The following is a 17,665-nucleotide window of genomic DNA, read 5'->3' on the forward strand; positions in this document are numbered from 1 at the left end:
ATCCCTTTTCCCCTTTTTTGAACAGGAGTTAACATTCGCTACCCTCCAGTCCTTTGGTACAATTCCTGTTTCCAACGAATTTTGGAAAGTTATGGTTAGTACATCTGCTATTTCATCACTTACTTCCCTCCGTATTCTGGGATCTAGACCATTTGGGCCTGGTGACTTGTTAATTATAATTCCTATTAACCCATCTATTCAACAACGATTATAACTGTTGATTTTTCACATTGTCCTCTGGTACTCCTGTACTTCCTCTAGCCTCTTAATGAGTCAAAATGCTTTTTGAGTATCTTTACTATTCTTTCATCTTTTATATATTGTTGATGAATATTCTAAGAAGTGGAGCAGATATAAAATATAGGAACAAAACTTTCTAAAGTGATAACCTGACACAGTTCCCTGAAGCATTGTGACTTCAACCCCGATTCTTAAAATATAGCATATAATAACCTTAACTGTTTTGCTTGCTGGATCCCTGACAAAAGCAATGAAGGCTTATCTTGTAACCTAATTGTTTTGTGAGGTAATGTTTTATCTTACATATTTCTATCAAATAATCATTTTCTGTGTGAACCATTTGTTTTAATCTGATTTTACACAGTAGATACTAAATAAAGCTACATTATGAATAGTGAAATAATTGACTTATTTTTTCTTTTGTTTAACCTTGCTCCCATTTGTCACTGTGTCAGGTCAATAATGTTTGTATTTGCCTCCGTATTACAATGCCAGATCCATAGTTCTTTTTCAGAAAAGTATAACTTAGATTATCCAGCATAATGGAAGCAGCCCCTTCTTGCGACCCCTCCACAAATAATATCAGCTGGTGGATGATTAAGACCCCAAATTACTATACACTTGTTGATTGCTTTACTTTAGTCTTCTCCAGTGATATATATACCGCAAATACTAAGTTTCCATTGCAGCATTCAACTAATCAGCTGATCTGCTAACTCACAGTTCTCTCCCAGCCTTGCTCGTGACTTCATCAGACAGATCTACAGCAGACCAATGACGCTCTCAGATCCTCAGCATCAATGGTGAGCACTGATTCAACCATGCAATTGGTAACCACCAGAGCAGTTAAATCACTGACTTTAAAATCAATACAGAACTTTTATAAATGTGCTCTTATATGGAGGAACTGTGAGTTGACAGATCAGTTGATTTAAACAGTTGTTGCAGCAATAACAGCTCTGAAACAAAAAAGTCTGTTGATACCCTTGACTTCTGCTGGCCTCCCATCTCCTGAGAAAATTCTTACTGATACGGGACAATGCACATAATTGACATGTGGATAGTTAAGGTTCTATTCTATATTGTATATATTTTTATCTATTATATATATATATATATCCTTATGCAAATTATTAGGTGTAACTTTTTAAAGAAGCGATGACAGTGTTGTATAAGGTTTTGATTTCTTTTTTTATTAAATAGATGGAGACACCAGTGCAACTGAAAGTGGAGATGAGGTACCTGTGGAACTATATACTGCCTTTCAACAGACTCCTACGACTATCACGTTGACTGCCACTAGGGTAACAAAGGTAAATGAGAAAAAGCGAAAGAAAAGTGGAGAAAAGGAGCAGTTTGCTGCAAAATCTAGAAAGGCAAGTAGAATTTGTCTAATCACAATCTGCTTGTTTTGCTTGGTACCACAGCTAGAGAGTCCTGCACTATTTGACTTGAAAGAAATATTTATAGAACAGTTTGAGTTCAATAGCTAGCTCATTTTTTACTGGAAGTCTTGGGTCTTTGAAATACATTGCATTAACAATAAAAATCCTATAAGGAGATTATTGTATATTGTGAATGTCTTGGATTCTATAAATTATTTTGTGTACTAAACTCAGAGTAAAAAATAGTAAGAAATTTCAGCTTTCATGGGCCAACTGCCGCATTAATATGGACATATTTATTAAAATTGCTCACATATCAGAAGGGTAAAATTAAACTTGATACCAAAAATTAAACCAGGTTGCATACACTTGGTTTGTATTCCTTTTGAATTTAGATAGTTGAGGAGTGGCCTAGTTGAGATGTTTAAAATTAAATAATAATTCAATAGTGTGGATACACAGAAGTCCTCCTCTCTGATGAGGGAATCTAGTCAAGGGGGAACAATTTTAAAATTAGAGTTAGGCCATTTAGAAATTAAAACAGGAAGCATTTACTTCACAAGAAGAGTAGCAAACATATGAAATTCTCTTCCCAAAAGTCTGTGGATGCTGAGTTATTTAAAATGTTCAAGGTTGAGATTAACATTTTTATTAGGGATCCGTGTCTTCATGGGTTTCACCCCCACAACCCAAAGATGTGCAGGTTAGGTGGATTGGCCACACTAAATTGCCTCTTAATTAGAAAAAAATAATTGGGTACCATAAATTTAGTTTTAAAAAAGGGGAGAGGGAAGGTATCAAGGGATTCCGATCAAAATTGGATAATTGGAGTTGAGCAACTGATATAACTGTAATCTAATGTTTCTAATGTAAATTTCCTCGTTTTCTCTAGTTTGCTTTTCTCTCTGCTTTCAATTTTTATTTGAACTTTTCCAATATTTTTAATGTTAATATTTGGCACTTACTTTATTTGCTGTGTTTCTCAGCTCCCTCTGACAGCTTTGTAAGTGGGAACAACTTAGCAATTATCATCATCGAGCTGAAATCTACACAGGCTATTTTGTACAGGTGAACCAGTGCCAGGAAAGCTCGAAAAGTGCAATTTCTGCAAAGTTAATGTGCAATGTGGTTACACCTAGATAACTCATCCACATGCAGAAAGAGTTTTCCGTTAAAATTAAATACCAATGCTTTGAATATAAATGAAATCTTTTCCAATCCCTAAAATATAAATACATACAGCAGTTAGTTGTCAGCTCTCTTGGTTTATTTCAAGGTACAAAACGTGGCCTTTATGTACCTAAAAGGAGGAATAGACCACTGTAAATTTCAAAGAGATTTCTGATGGGTACAGAATGGTTTCACAGTTCTTTGAATTTCTATGGACATTTTTTAGATGCTCTTGAGTTCCACACTGCATGAGCACTTAGCAACAACTGAGATTTGTAATAATACTCTAAGTGGTATTGAAGGAGTGAGAGGTAAACTCTTCATAATCATTAAGTAATGTTAATGAGCCATTGCTTGTTAGAAAATAATTCATGCAAGTATATGTACTCTACTTTGGCCACACTGACTGGAGATTACAGAAAGAGACAGTGCCGAAAGGGAAATAAGACAGACTTAATTTCTTGTATAGTTCGTGGGACGTGAGCATCATTGGCCTGGCCAGCATCTGTTGCCCATTCCTAATTGCCCATCAGAAGCTAGTGGTGAGCTGCCATCTTGAACCGCTGCAGTCCTCTGTGTAGATACACCCAGAGTGCCGATATTTTGCTTTCCAGATAATGTCAAAAAGTGGATATGGTTGCAACATTTTCCTTCCTACCATAGTTTTACATTGGAATGCAAAGTGCCACATAAGTCATTTTCTGTCATTGTCGCTGGGTTCATTTCTTTATTAGGTCCAGTATTTATTACGCTGAAGACCTGAAAAAACCTTTGGGTTTCCTTGCTGCAGAATCTGATACGGCAACTATATGAACGCCTGTATTAAATTGCTTCCTTTTGCTATATCTAATTTTAGACACTTGATGTCTGAGCCCAAACAAAGCCAATATAGGTATTGTTAAAACCTGTAGTTATGTTATTTTTGGAAAATCATCAGTCATGGAGTAAAATATTAGGATCTTGAGATATGAAATCCTTCTAATTAAAATCTGTAAGTTCCAAATGCTTCATTTTTAACAATAAGGTCCTCGTTTGTGACATTGCACCAACCCTCTTCTCTATTTTTCTCATTGCGATACTGGTAAATTACCCACAGCGTGAAGATAAGCTTCATAACAGATGGGAAACTGTTCAACCTATGTCATCTTCAATCCAAAACCACTCTAACCTCAGTCATAGAGCTTCAATATGCAGATGATGCTTGTGTATGCATCTACTCAAACTGAATTCCAGGTCATTGTCCACTTCTCCTCTGAAGCATATGGATGTGTATTGTTATTGCATGGTTTTCATTGTGACATGAAACAATGTTCCCCACTTGGATTTACAAGACCATGCTACTTCCCCTCTAGCCTAATTCATGCTGGCTGTCTTCACTCTCTGAACCTGAATTCACAATGTTACTCCTCTACCTTTCCATTTCATTATTTTCCAGCTGTCTTTCAGTTACCACTAAGTTTTCTTCTCCTTTTTCTCCTTTCCCTGTTCCCTGTCACCCATTTTCCTCTTAGTTTGTGTTTGCACTCTTTTCTCTTCAATCACTGCTAATTCATGCTGGCCTGTGACTCCCTCTACCCTTGATTCTAACTTGCACCTTTCTCTCCTCTTTTCCCCAGTTCATGCCAGCAGTTCCTTCTCTAATGGCATGAGGGCTCTTCCTGGTTTCTCTGACCTATCCCACATACATGTTGGTACTCATCTCTCCCTCCACACCACTGCAATTTAAGGTAGCACCCATCTCCCCTCCCATCTCAGGGTAGTTACTGACTCATACCAAGTACTGCCCTTTATTCTTTCACACCTTATTTGTTCATGCCAATTCTTCTCCCTCCTATTTGATTTTTGGCCCTTGTTTAAAAATCTTGCTTAAAAATATAAAATGAATGCCCCAGACTTTCCCACATCACTATATTATCTCACTTGAGCAAGATGTCTTCCAGCTGCTTCTCCAGAATTTCTTGACTGTGAGCTTGTCCAAAACATTGGCTAAATGTGTGTGGATCTTGTTCACTTCTTTCCTGCTCATCTCCACTAACCCCCACCAGGAATCGCATGCTTGGTTCCAGTCTCTGCCCCATGTTGGCCAGGAGTGCTGCTGTTCAAACCATTTATCATGCCTCTTCCCTTTGTACCTAGCTTCATGCAAAGCCAAACAAGACAGCATGCTCTGAATTCCGACTGTATGAAGATTTTCTGGGGTCAAACAATGATTCCATTGTTCCTGATCATCTTGCTTAATGGTAGCCATATCTGGCTTTAATTCGTGAGGCGAAAGGGAGGAACTTTATCACCATCACCAGGGAAAAGGTACTGGGAAAACTATTGGACCTAATGGCCGACAGTTTGCAGGACTTAATGGTCTGCATCCTGGTGTCCTAAAATAAGTAGCTGTAGCGATAGTAGAAGCATTGGGATAACCTTACAAAGGTCATCCATGATTATTGTAGTACCTTTCTTACATGTCCCATTTATTTATTCCTGTAAACTCTGTCATGCAGTTTATCTAATGTTAGGGGGCCTATAAACTTAAGTGTCACCTCAGTCTCAGAGGACCATAGGCTGCTTTCCCCTTTTGAGAAAGCTAACTGGTGGTGATTTAATCTGAGGGTCACTACACCTCGGGCGAGGGGCAAGGTTGAGAAGGCGGAACCCTCATGAATAACCTCAGCTGGTACAGGAATTTAACCCGCGCTGTTTGCATCGCTCTGTATCGCAAACTAGCCGCACAGCCAACTGAGATAACAAACCCCATAAACTACACCCACAAATGACCTCTAACTCTTCCTATTTCTTATCTCTACCAAAACTGATTTGATATGTTGCTGCGAAGAGCTACGGTCATCTCTCACAACTGTACTTTTGTCATCCTTACTTAACAACCTACCCCAACACCTTCTCCTAGATTCCCATTTTTCCATACCCTTCAATGTTCAGGTCCCAGCCTTGCTCACCTTGCAACAATGTCTCCATAATGCCTATCGGGTCATTCTATATTTTATTTTACCTTAAATGTGCCATATTTGTGTCCCTAAGAGTGTGTCTCTTTTTCTCTCATTACCTTCTTCCCTCTTTCAGAACAAAATCATTTATCATCTCTTTATGGCCAATTGTATCAACATACCTGTCTTCTGCTTGGGGACATTGTGGAGATTTCTTCCGTCTCTGTCTTGTCCTGTCTGTTCCACCTGTTTGATGCTTCTACCCTATCGTCTCTTATTGCTTTAATGGTTCTCTTGTACATTCTTGTGCTTTACTTTACCCCTTTCCCTGATTGCTTAAACCATTTGTGTTCCCTTTGTTCTCATTCTCTCCTGTTAACCTATCTCACTGCTACTCTCCTTGCTTCCCTCTCTTATTATCCACCCCCTCACCCATCATTTTCTCTTCCCTCCCCCTTTTCTCCATTTACCTTCCTTTCCCATTGTTTCCATGCCAGTGGCCTAATCCCAAACCTCCCTGGCCTTTCCCATCTTGATATTCCATTGCTCTTTTCCATGCCATTTCTGTTTATAACTTCCCATTTGACCTTTCATTCCCATTTTCTTTGCACCAGAAGTCTGACCAAGCCTTTCTATCCCCAACCCCTTCTCCTGCAGCTCTTTTTAAAAATAAATTTAGAGTACCCAATTCATTTTTTCCAATTAAGGGACAATTTAGCGAGTTCAATCCACCTACCTTGCACATCTTTGGGTTGTGGGGGTGAAACCCACGCAAAACGGGGAGAATGTGCAAACTCCTCCCGAACAGTGACCCAGAGCCGGGATCGAACCTGGGACCTCGGCACCGTGAGGCAACAGGGCTAACCCACTGCGCCACAGTGCTGCCCTCTCCTGCAGCTCTTTACCATTTCCCCAACACTGAGCTGGGAAAACCAGCATGTGATGATTAAAATGTATTTCAAAACTTTAACACATTTGCACTTTAAACAGTGGAATGTTCTATTTCATAATGCAATGTAGAAACGAGCAAACAGTTACTGAGAAAGCAGGCAATGATGACTGGTGGGAACAGCTGGGTAGGCCAGCTACCAGTGGGATAGGGAGGCAGCTCTCTGAAGCAGTGAACTCTGTCAGTAGGGATGGGGAGAGAGAAATGAGAAGAAAGCTTTAGAAAAAAGAACAGTGGAGGAAAACAAATAACCTGAGAGAAAAGGAGCAAGGATACCGAGAATCAGGAAGTGGGCATAGGAGATGAGGAATGAAAGCACGGCATTGCCACTTATTGGCAGAAGAACTGAAAGTAAGTAGTGATAAACAACCATACATTACATTTGAAAATAATATGCAAAATTGTGTGCAAGAACTAAATGTTACGACAGGAAGGAAGGGGTGGCGCTGTTTTAGCTGTCTGCATTAACTTTAATAGAAAATTCCGACACACAATATAAGTAACTACTTCTATATTTACTAATAAATATCTGCCACCATCAGTGCAAACCTCTTCAGCCTTACCTTTTCACCATAGAGTCATTGATTTCTAAAGCCCAGAAAGACGCCCTTTAGTGCATCGTGTCTGTACTGGCCATCAAATACTTATGTATTGTAACCAAATTTTCCAGCACTTGGTCTGTAGCCTTGTATGCTATGGCATTTCAAGTGTTCATCTAAATAATTCTTCAATGTTATGAGGGTTCCCGCCTTTGAGGCAGTGAGTTCCAGATTCCCACCACCCTCTGGGTGAAAAAGTATTTCTTCAAATCCCCTCTAAATCTCCTGATCCTTACCTTCAATCTATGTCCCCTAGGTATTGATCCCTCTTCTAAGGGGAACAGTTTCTTCCTGTCTACCAGATTTATATTTTGTACACCTCGATGAGATTCCCCCCTCAGCCTTCTCTGCTCGAAGGGAAACAACTCCAGTCTAGACAGCCTCTCTTCATAGCTGAAACGCTCCAGCCCAGGCAACATCCTAGTGAATCTCCTCTGCACCCTTTCTAGTGCAATTACATCCTTCCTACAGTGTGAAGACCAGAACTGCACAAGGTACTGTAGCTGTGGCCTAATGAGTGTTTTATACAGCTCCATCTTAACCTTCCTGTTCTTCTATTCTATGCCTCGGCTAATAAAGGCAAAGTGTCCCACATGCCACCTTAACCACCTTATTTACCTGTCCTGCTGCCTTCAGGGGCCTATGGACATGCACCCCAAGGTCCCTCTGGTCCTCTGTACTTCCTAGCATCCTATCTTCCATTGTGCATTCCCTTGCCTTGTTAGTCCTCTGAAAATGTATCACCTCACATTTTTCAGTGTTAAATTCCCAGCATATTGAGCTGCCAGTCCTGCCCCTCCCTTAACATGTCTCTGTGATAGCAATAATATCATATTCCCGTGTGTTAATCAATACCCTCAGTTCATCAGCCTTACCTGCAAAACTCCTCGCATTAAAATAAATGCCATCCAGCCTTGTCTTTATTCCCTTGTGCCTTAACAATCAGTCTGACTTGTACAGGTTCCACCTTCGCCAGAAACGGATCCAGGGATTCAGGAAACAAAAGCCCTCCCTTCTGCACCATCTCTTCAACCACGCATTAATCTGCTCTATCCTATTGTTCCTATTCTCGCTAGCATTTGGCATTGGTAATAACCCAGAGATTACAACCTTTTGAGGTCCTGCTTTTCAATTCCCTACCTAGTTCCCTAAATTCTTGCTATCAACCTCATCCCTCTTTCTATCTATGTCATTGGTACCACTGTGAACCGTGACCTCTGACTGTTCACCCTCCCCCTTTAGAATGTCCTGCAGCCGTTCAGTGACGTCCTTGGCACCAGAGAGGCAACACACCATCCTGGAGTCTCGTCTGCGGCCACAGAAATGCCGGCCTTCATCCCTCACTATCAAATCTTATACCATTATTACTTTTCCACTTCCCTCCTTATGCAGCTGCCCCACCCATAGTACTGTGAACTTGGCTCTGGCTGAACTCCCAGAAGAACCATCTCCATTTTTCAACATACCAAAACGGTTTTTGAGTGAGATCCACTCTGGGGCTTTCCTGACTACCTGCCTGTCCCTCCTCCTTCTGACTGGTGGGCACTCATTCCCTCTCTGATTGCACTTCTTTAAGCTGCAAGGTGACTACGTCTATAAACGTGCTGTCAACAAATCGCTCAGCCATGCGGATGCACCGCTGGGCCTCCAGCCAAGAGTCAACCTCCAAAACTCTGCTCTAAAGCTGGTCAAACCAGTTGCACTTACCGCAAATGTGGTCATCCAGACTGCTAGGAATTCTCACATTAAAGGACGTGTAAAACACGTGACTGAGTTACCCAGTCATACTTTCAGTTAAAAGACACTTACATTAAATTTATGCCATTTAGAAAATTATTTGGTTTTTTTTTAACGAGAACTCTCACCTGTCCTTAATGTAGCTTTAAATTCGAGAAAGTTAACTTAACCACTACTTACCAATCAGCCCTTTCCCTTGTAGCCTCTACTCCTGCAGCAGGGCAAGATCACTCTGAAGATTAAAAAATTAGATAGCAAAAGAGCACCTCCTTCCCCTCTCCATCGAATTCCCACTGAGCTCCAAATTCCCAAAATACACACCCTCACTCTGGCTGTACCGCACTCAGGATGTGCTCTCTCATTACTGCCCACGCGTGAATCTTACTGATTCTTCACTGCAATGCTGACTGCAGGACACACTCCCCAGACTGCTTTTCTACAATGCCGACTGCAGGATATGCTTCCCAGACTGCTTCACTATGATGCTGACTGCAGGATATGCTTCCCAGACTGCTTCACTATGATGCTGACTGCAGGACACGCTTCCCATACAATTTGGAATTCTGGGTCAAATGTGCCAGAACAACATATTTTAGTATAGCTTCAGGTTTTGTTCTGAACTTGTGAATGAAACTTGGACTTCATGAGAAAGATTCCTCAAAATATTGACCTGCTCTCCAGAACACATTGGAGCTACTTGCTGCCTTGTCCTGACCTGGTTATTCTAATTGGTCGAGTTGACCACAATTACGATTCCTCTCTCCATACAATGTTGGTGTTTGTATGAAGCTGGATTATGGAGTTGCCACCATATTACTTGCCATTTTCGCAGCGAACCAATAAGCGGTAATCAAGGAAGTATAGTTCACAATGTGTTGGGCAATGCTGATATAAATATGTATTGTTCATAAAGATTTTTCTGTGCAAGCTTCCATCTCATTGTATGCAAATCCTTTGCCTGCCCTCCCCATGATGCTGAGAAGTTTATTATGCTATACACTTCTCCGTTGCCATCAGTGTTCCTCAAGCCAGTTGCAAAGGTGTTTCAGGGATTAGCGGGGATGAGTTCAGTTTCACATAATATAGCATTAATTAGGAAGTAGTGTTTATAGTATTGAATTGTAAAGCCATTCTGATTTATTTTTTAAATTTTGGTTGGGTCTTAGTGTTTAATATAACTGCCATTTAGAGACTGTGAACAATGAATTGAATTTACTGTGATTATCACATCAGAAGGATCTCAATAAAAATATGCATATATGAAGTCTGCTGACAAGTAGTGTGTTGTATCATGTTTAAACATAAATTTTGTTTTTAAAAATGGAATACTGCACAAATCCTGAGATTGTTAAGCTGTCTTAAGGCTGTTTTTTAAAAAGTAAAAAAGATTTTTGGTTTTAGAAATAGGAGCATAGAGCAGAAAAGCAAGGAGGTTCTGCTGAGAAATCACTGGTTAGGCTTCAGCCAAGAGTATCATCTCCAATTCTGGCATCAGATTTTTAGAAGGCTGTCAAGACCTTGCACAGCATGCAGAAGAGATTTACTAGAATGAAGTCCAGGAATGGAGGATTTCAGTTAGGTGGAGAAGCTGGGGTTGTTGTCTTTCAAACAGAGAAGAAGCGGTGTTCCAAATGGGTTTTGAAAGAATAAGTATAGACGTAATTGCTTCCAGTGACAGAGGGTCCGTAACCAGGGGAACCAGATTTAAGATCATTTGCAAAAGAACCAGAGTGATAATGAGGGGAGTTTTGTTTTTTTTACCGCGCAAGCTTTTATCATATGTATAAATAGTAGCTAGAAAGCAAATAAGAGCAACTTTGGTTGCTGACCTATTTTTCTCTGCTGTGGGCCGCTGTTTGAAATGAAATGAAACGAAAATCGCTTATTGTCACAAGTAGGCTTCAAATGAAGTTACTGTGAAAAGCCCCTAGTCGCCACATTCTGGCGCCTGTTTAGGGAGGCTGGTACGGGAATTGAACCGCGCTACTGGCCTGCCTTGGTCTGTTTTAAAAGCCAGCTATTTAGCCCAGTGTGCTAAACCAGCCCCAGTGTTTAGTACTACTTTGATCATGAGACTGGGATGCTACTCTGTAACTGCTTCCAAAATTTGCGGTAATGATTGTAGCTGCTTTAGTGTTGTTCTGCTGAATATCTAGGTCCTTATAATCTCACGGCTTATGTTTTAATGACCTTTTAATACCTTCATTTTAACTAATTAGTGTAAAATTCGCATACCTTTGATCATCCTGATTCCCACCGTTTCAATCTTTGCAGCCTACCTCTCATTTCACTTTGGCTTGGCAGCGCATAATATTTTTGCTAGGTGTCACTGATTTTGCTATTAAGTGGTGTTTCAATGGTGATTCCATACAACATGTAACTAAAGATGTATTTAAAATGGGTTGCAGACTGGTGTTGTGATAGGTTCATCTGGATATCGAGGTTACAAATTTCTGAAAGGGATAGTATGGTTGGTTAATTTTCTTGCTTCTTCCCTTGCCCCCAACAAGGCCTTACAACAAGATTTTCGTTGTAGACATTGAATTTCTGTCAAATAGCACTGGGGAAGGCCCTTCTTATTTTGTACAAGTGATTGGAGCCAGATGATAGCATTCATTCTGCTCATGAGTAAGATTGTAGGTCTGAGCCCCATACTAGGGTTTGTTCAATTCAGGCTCACATTCCACTGCAGTACTTTGCAGACTCTTCCTTTACTGGAGGTGTAATGCTTCTGAGGAGATATTAAATAAAGGTTCCACCAGCCTCTTTAGAACAAAGAAAAGTAAAGCACAGGAACAGGGTCTTCGGCCCTCCAAGCCCATGCCAACCATGCTGCCCGTCTAAACTAATATTTTCTACACTTCCTGGGTCCACATCCCTCTATTCCCATCCTATTCATGTATTTGTCAAGGTGCCCCTTAAATGTCACTATCGTCCCTGCTTCCACCACCTCCTCCAGCAGCGAGTTCCAGGCACCCACAACCCTCTGTGTAAAAAAACTTGCCTCATACATCTCCTCTAAACCTTGCCCCTCGCACCTTAAACCTATGCCCCCTAGTAATTGACCCCTCTACCCTGGGGAAAGCCTCTGACTATCCACTCTGTCTATGCCCCTCACAATTTTGTAGACCTCTATCAGGTCGCCCGTCAACCTCCATCGTTCCAGCGAGAACAAACCGAGTTTATTCAACCGCTCCTCATAGCTAATGCCCTCCATACCAGGCAACATCCTGGTAAATCTCTTCTGCACCCTCTCTAAAGCCTCCACACCCTTCTGGGTGTGGCGACCAGAATTGAACACTATACTCCAAGTGTGGCCTAACTCAGTGTTCTTCAAAGTCGGGGGCGCGACCTGCGGGCGGGTGTTGGGAGGGTCGCGGAGCCGTCGTCCGCGGCGCTCACATTCGCACAAATCCCCGTGCAGCAGCTGGCTTTTCATAACGCCGGCTGCAAGCGTCCACGAACACGTTAAAAGAAAATCGGGCACGCATGCACAGTGCGGCCGCTATTTTTCTAATCGGTTGCAGCTTTTTGTTTTACAAGTTCTGTAGTGGTTTTTATTCATTTATTTTATTAATTTAATTATTATTTTTTTCATTTATTTTATTCATTTTATTTATTTTTTACAAGTTCGGGGGGAGTTTTATTAATTTTTTTCATTTATTTTACTCATTTTATTTTTTTCACAAGTTCGGGGGGCGGGGTTTATTTGATAAAATTTTGTAGGATGGAGACTCCATACTTTCCGACACCAGAAGGCTTCACCTTCATCCAACAGGTTCCATTGGAGGAGCGTGTACGAGGGCCAAAGGGACCCAAAACTATTTCCTTCATTTTTGTCAGCAGCAAACAAGGTAAGAGAAAATGGTGGGTCGCGCAGGTCGGCTGGCGTAGGTCGCGAAGGTCGGCCGGCTGGTAAAGATGGGTCCCCGGGAAAAAAGTTTGAAGAACACTGGCCTAACTAAGGTTCTGTACAGCTGCAACATGACTTGCAAATTCTTATACTCAATGCCCCGGCCAATGAAGGCAAGCATGCAGTATGCCTTTAGTGGGTCACTTTTTGAAAAAAGTTTACTCCTGTTGTCCTGATCATATTTTCCCCGGGCCAATACAATCAAAGTGCATCAAAGATGAATGTGCTGGATGCTGCTGCTGGTAACCCAGGACAAAAGCTGTCCCTCTCCCCGTTTTGTTTGCACACTTTTGTTTGAGTTATAAATGGAGATGCAAGTGGAGGGGATGGGAGGGTGTGTGAGGGGATTCTTTTTGACTGGGTGTTGTGCTGATTGAATGGAGGCATTAGATCAGGTGATGAAATGTCCAGGAATAAGTCCAACCAGAGTTGGCAAACCTATTCGGTATTATTGTAAGTGTTATTTACTGATATACACAAGATCTCAAATAACAAATAGGTAAATAACACTGAACAAAATAGTAAATTCCATGCGTAGAGGAAGTGGTAACACTTATTGTCAGATGGTTTTAACTCATATTTGTTATTGCTGAAAAAAGGCATTGTGTCAACTTTTCATCTTGCATTCATCAGGTTAATTGCAAGAATGCCAATGTCAGAGGAAACAACAAATCTATACTGTATGAGAAGAGACTGCTGATTGGCTGGCAAGTGGTCTCGAATAGCGCTGTTACTATAGAATCCACTTGTTAATGGCGACAGTTAACTGCCAAGCATTGTTTGAAAATCAATCTGTCGAGTTTAAAATTTCAAATATTTCTTGGCAGTTAACTGTCAGTCACCATTAACTGGTGCATTTTCCATAGCAATGTCCCTACCAGAGTCCATTTTACAACCAATCAGCATTCTTTTCACATACTGTATGAAGTTTTTGTTTCGCCAGATATTTTTATTGTTGTGATTGTCCTGATGAGTGCAAGACAAAAAGTTTTGACAAAATGTCTTTTTCCAGCAATATTCAAGTTCTAATGACTAATCATATTTGTTACTTATTAATGGCATTTCAATTAAATACTATGAAATTAACAAACCAAGAAGTAAATCAAGGTGTTAATCTAAATAAAAACAGAAAACACTGGACAATCTCAGCTGGTCTGACGGCATTGTGGAGAACGATGGGAACTTACATTTTGAGTCCGGATGACAAACAAAGAAAAGTACAGCACTGGAACAGGTCCTTTGGCCCTCCAAGCCTGCGCCGACCATGCTGACCGTCTAAACTAAAATCTTCTCCGCTTCTGGAGTCCGTATCCCATTAGAACGGAGAAGGATGAGGGGCGACTTGATAGAGGTTTATAAGATGATCAGGGGAATAGATCATCAGAGACTTTTTCCCCGGGTGGAACAAACCATTACAAGGGTACATAAATTTAAGGTGAATGGTGGAAGATATAGGGGGGATGTCAGAGGTAGGTTCTTTACCCAGAGAGTAGTGGGGGCATGGAATGCACTGCCTGTGGAAGTAGTTGAGTCGGCAACATTAGGGACCTTCAAGCGGCTATTGGATAGGTACATGGATTATGGTAGAATAATGGAGTGTAGATTAATTTGTTCTTAAGGGCAGCACGGTAGCATTGTGGATAGCACAATTGCTTCACAGCTCCAGGGTCCCAGGTTCGATTCCGCCCTGTCGCTGTCTGTGCAGAGTCTGCACATCCTCCCCTTGTGTGTGTGGGTTTCCTCCGGGTGCTCCGGTTTCCTCCCACAGTCCAAAGATGTGCAGGTTAGTTGGATTGGCCATGATAAATTGCCCTCAGTGTCCAAAATTGCCGTCAGTGTTGGGTGGGGTTACTGGGTTATGGGAATAGGTTGGAGGTGTTGACCTCGGGTAGGGTGCTCTTTCCAAGAGCCGGTGCAGACTCGATGGGCTGAGTGGCCTACTTCTGCACTGTAAATTCCATGATAATCTATGATTAATCTCGGACAAAGGTTCAGCACAACATCGTGGGCCGAAGGGCCTGTTCTGTGCTGTATTTTTCTATGTTCTATTCCCATCCTATTCATGTATTTGTCAAGCTGCCCTCCACCACCTCCTCCGGCAGCAGTTTCCAGGCACCCATTACCCTCTGTGTAAAAATGTTTACCTTGTACATCACTTCTAGACCTTGCCCCTCGCACCTTAAACCTATGGCCCCTAGTAATTTACTCCTCTACCCTGGGAAAAAGTCTCTGACTATCCACCCTGCCTATGCCCCTTACCATTTTGTAGACCTCTTATCAGGTCGCCTGGTGATGGATAAACAGAGCAATGGAAGAAATGAAAATAAATTGATAGAAATAAAATTGGGGTGAAGGTGGAGGAGAGAGTTCACAGTCGGAAGTTGTTCAACTTCGTGTTAAGTCGTGGCTAATCAGAAGTTGAGGTGCTGTTCTTCTGGTTTTCGTGGGCTTCACTGGAACATTGCAGCAGGCCAGCGATGGGCATACGGACATGAGAGCAGAACGTTTAGTTGAAATGACAAGCGACAAGGAGGTCTGCTTGAGGCTCGACCGAAAATGTTCTGCAAAGTGGTCACCCAGTCTAAACATCTGTCAACAGCTATTGTTCAAGTAATGATGCTTTTCAAAAGCATTTCACAGAGTAACAATCATGCATCAAGACAATCTTCTTTGGGTTTACTTTTATTTTGAACACTGCTTGCTTATTTTCTTGCAGTTTTGCACTATGTGCATGATTTGAGTTTGTTTCCTATTTTTCATATTGATGATCTCACCTGTGTGGTAAGCCAACCATCATAGGAAGGTGCAAGTTTCTTGATGAATGGAACAAAAGGAATTTATTTTGTGCTGGAATACTGGGTTTGAGAAAAGAGTCATGTTGGACTCAAGACTTTAACTCTGTTTCTCTCCCCACAGATGCTGTCAGACCTGCTGATTTTTTCCAGAAGTTACTGTGTTTTATTTCTCCAGCATCTGCAGTATTTTGCTTTGATTTTTGATTTATTTTCCCATTTTTTGGGGACTTTATCTGAATTGTTGCATTTGTGTGACATTTATTCTCTACATTAAACTAATGTGGCTGCTGCAATGAATATGTACAATTCAAGGCGATCGTATTAACTTATTTCTTAATGTATGTAAAATTGTCTACAGAATGGGCATTTATTTTTCTTTTGCTAGATTAGTTTTGTGGTTTTTGTTGAGTCCTGCAGTATTGCTTTCTGCGTAAGATTTGAGGAAATAAGTTTATTCCATCTGCTGGTGGTAAAAATAGCCTCTTTAAGGATTTGTTCTATTTGGTGTACTTAATTAGTGGTTTAGCTTTATAATTTTAAGACTTAATATTGTTAGGAAAACAAAGGTAGTTTTAAGGAATTTATATTTGTATTGATAAACATTAGAAATGAGGCATAGTTTTAAATGGGTCTAATTAAATGTTTCTGTGCCTGGAAGGGGAATATCTATAGTTAGACTCATGCTGAACATAGATGTTTGTATGTGTGGGGGTTGGTTTCAATTGCAACTGTGATTCTATTGTGCTTAGAGAAGGTTACGGCATGAGGAATAAATAGAAGTAAGTCTTTGCGTAGCTACGGGATGCCATTTTCCAGTGGTAAGGGCACCCCTTTAGTATTTTTAACTGGAAGGCAGAACAGTTGGAGAAAGAACACTGGGGAGTGAACAGCTCTCAATTCTGCTCAGAGAAACTGGACAGGTCAAGGGAGTATCAAAGATGTAAGCTTCCAAGGAACAAGACACAATCCAGATAGCAAGGGAATTGGGACAGAAAGAATTTTGAAGATAACGAGTTGAGAGAACAGAGACCAAGGTATTTAACAAGAATTCAAGAGACAATTGCAGTAACTAGATTTGAAGTGGGACAGCTGAGTTCAGGGGTAGATGAAACATTTGATGTTTTAATACAGTCTGGGAATTGAGAGTTTAAGCAATTGCGAATAGTTTGTACAGCCGTCAAGATGAGGAAATTCTAAAAGGGGTTGGTGTAACATTCAGGACAGGATTCGCTGTTATAAGTGCAGCAGAAGCTTTGTTTTAAAGTGTCATTTGGAAAACCTGGACCGGAATGCAAACCGCTAAGGGAAAGCATTATTAATATGAGAGATGAGAGGCACGGTAGCACAGCAGTTAGCACTGCCACCTACGACGCTGATGACCCGGGTTTGATCCCGGCCCAGGTCATTGTCTGTGTGGAGTTTGCACGTTCTCCTCATGTCTGCGTGGGTTGCATACCCAAAACCCAAAGATGTGCAGACTGATTAGTTGGTTGGCCACACTAAATTGGCCCTTATGAGAGAAGATTTTAAAATGTATTTTGGGAGTAGAGTTTACAAAATTCTCATATGACAAACATCTGGGGGGATTCTGAGGAGAAAACCACAGACACTAGCTTGTATGTGTATTTGACCACAGCCAATCAATGTGCTGAAAAAGAACTTTGCATTAATGGGACCATGAAGATGCACTTTGTAATCGTGTTAATCTTAAAATTAGAGTGTCTTTGTTCAGCTAAGAGGGGAGTAAAGGAGTATTGTACAGTAATCCCAACTTTTTATGTTTAAGAAATGTTTTTCTTTGTTGTTAAAACTAATTAGCGGACCTGAGACTCTGTTCCTCCACATTTTTTAAAAGAAGAAAAAGTCATGGCCTTTTGAGCCAGGGTTCCATTCTGGATTCTTCCATCCAGTGATTTATTTTTTGAAAATATTTTTATT

General features: G+C 40.9%; 1 protein-coding gene across 10 annotated transcripts in view; it reads left to right on the forward strand.

Moving 5' to 3' along the window:
- Positions 1-17,665, forward strand: part of kmt2e (lysine (K)-specific methyltransferase 2E) — a 164,665-nt gene that overhangs the window by 87,784 nt on the left and 59,216 nt on the right. For 6 of the 10 annotated variants that reach the window (XR_005462313.1, XM_038811589.1, XM_038811581.1 and 3 more), the window contains 2 exons: positions 26-94; positions 1,444-1,616. Coding sequence is in view for 9 of the 10 variants with exons in the window: in XM_038811589.1 (XP_038667517.1) it covers positions 26-94; positions 1,444-1,616 (242 nt within the window). In the remaining variant the exon portion in view is untranslated. The remainder of the gene's footprint in view (positions 1-25; positions 95-1,443; positions 1,617-17,665) is intronic. The other 4 variants (XM_038811585.1, XM_038811583.1, XM_038811582.1 and 1 more) reach the window with 3 other exon arrangements.

Source organism: Scyliorhinus canicula, chromosome 11, assembly GCF_902713615.1.
Source record: "Scyliorhinus canicula chromosome 11, sScyCan1.1, whole genome shotgun sequence".
Taxonomy (NCBI): Eukaryota; Metazoa; Chordata; class Chondrichthyes; order Carcharhiniformes; family Scyliorhinidae; genus Scyliorhinus; species Scyliorhinus canicula.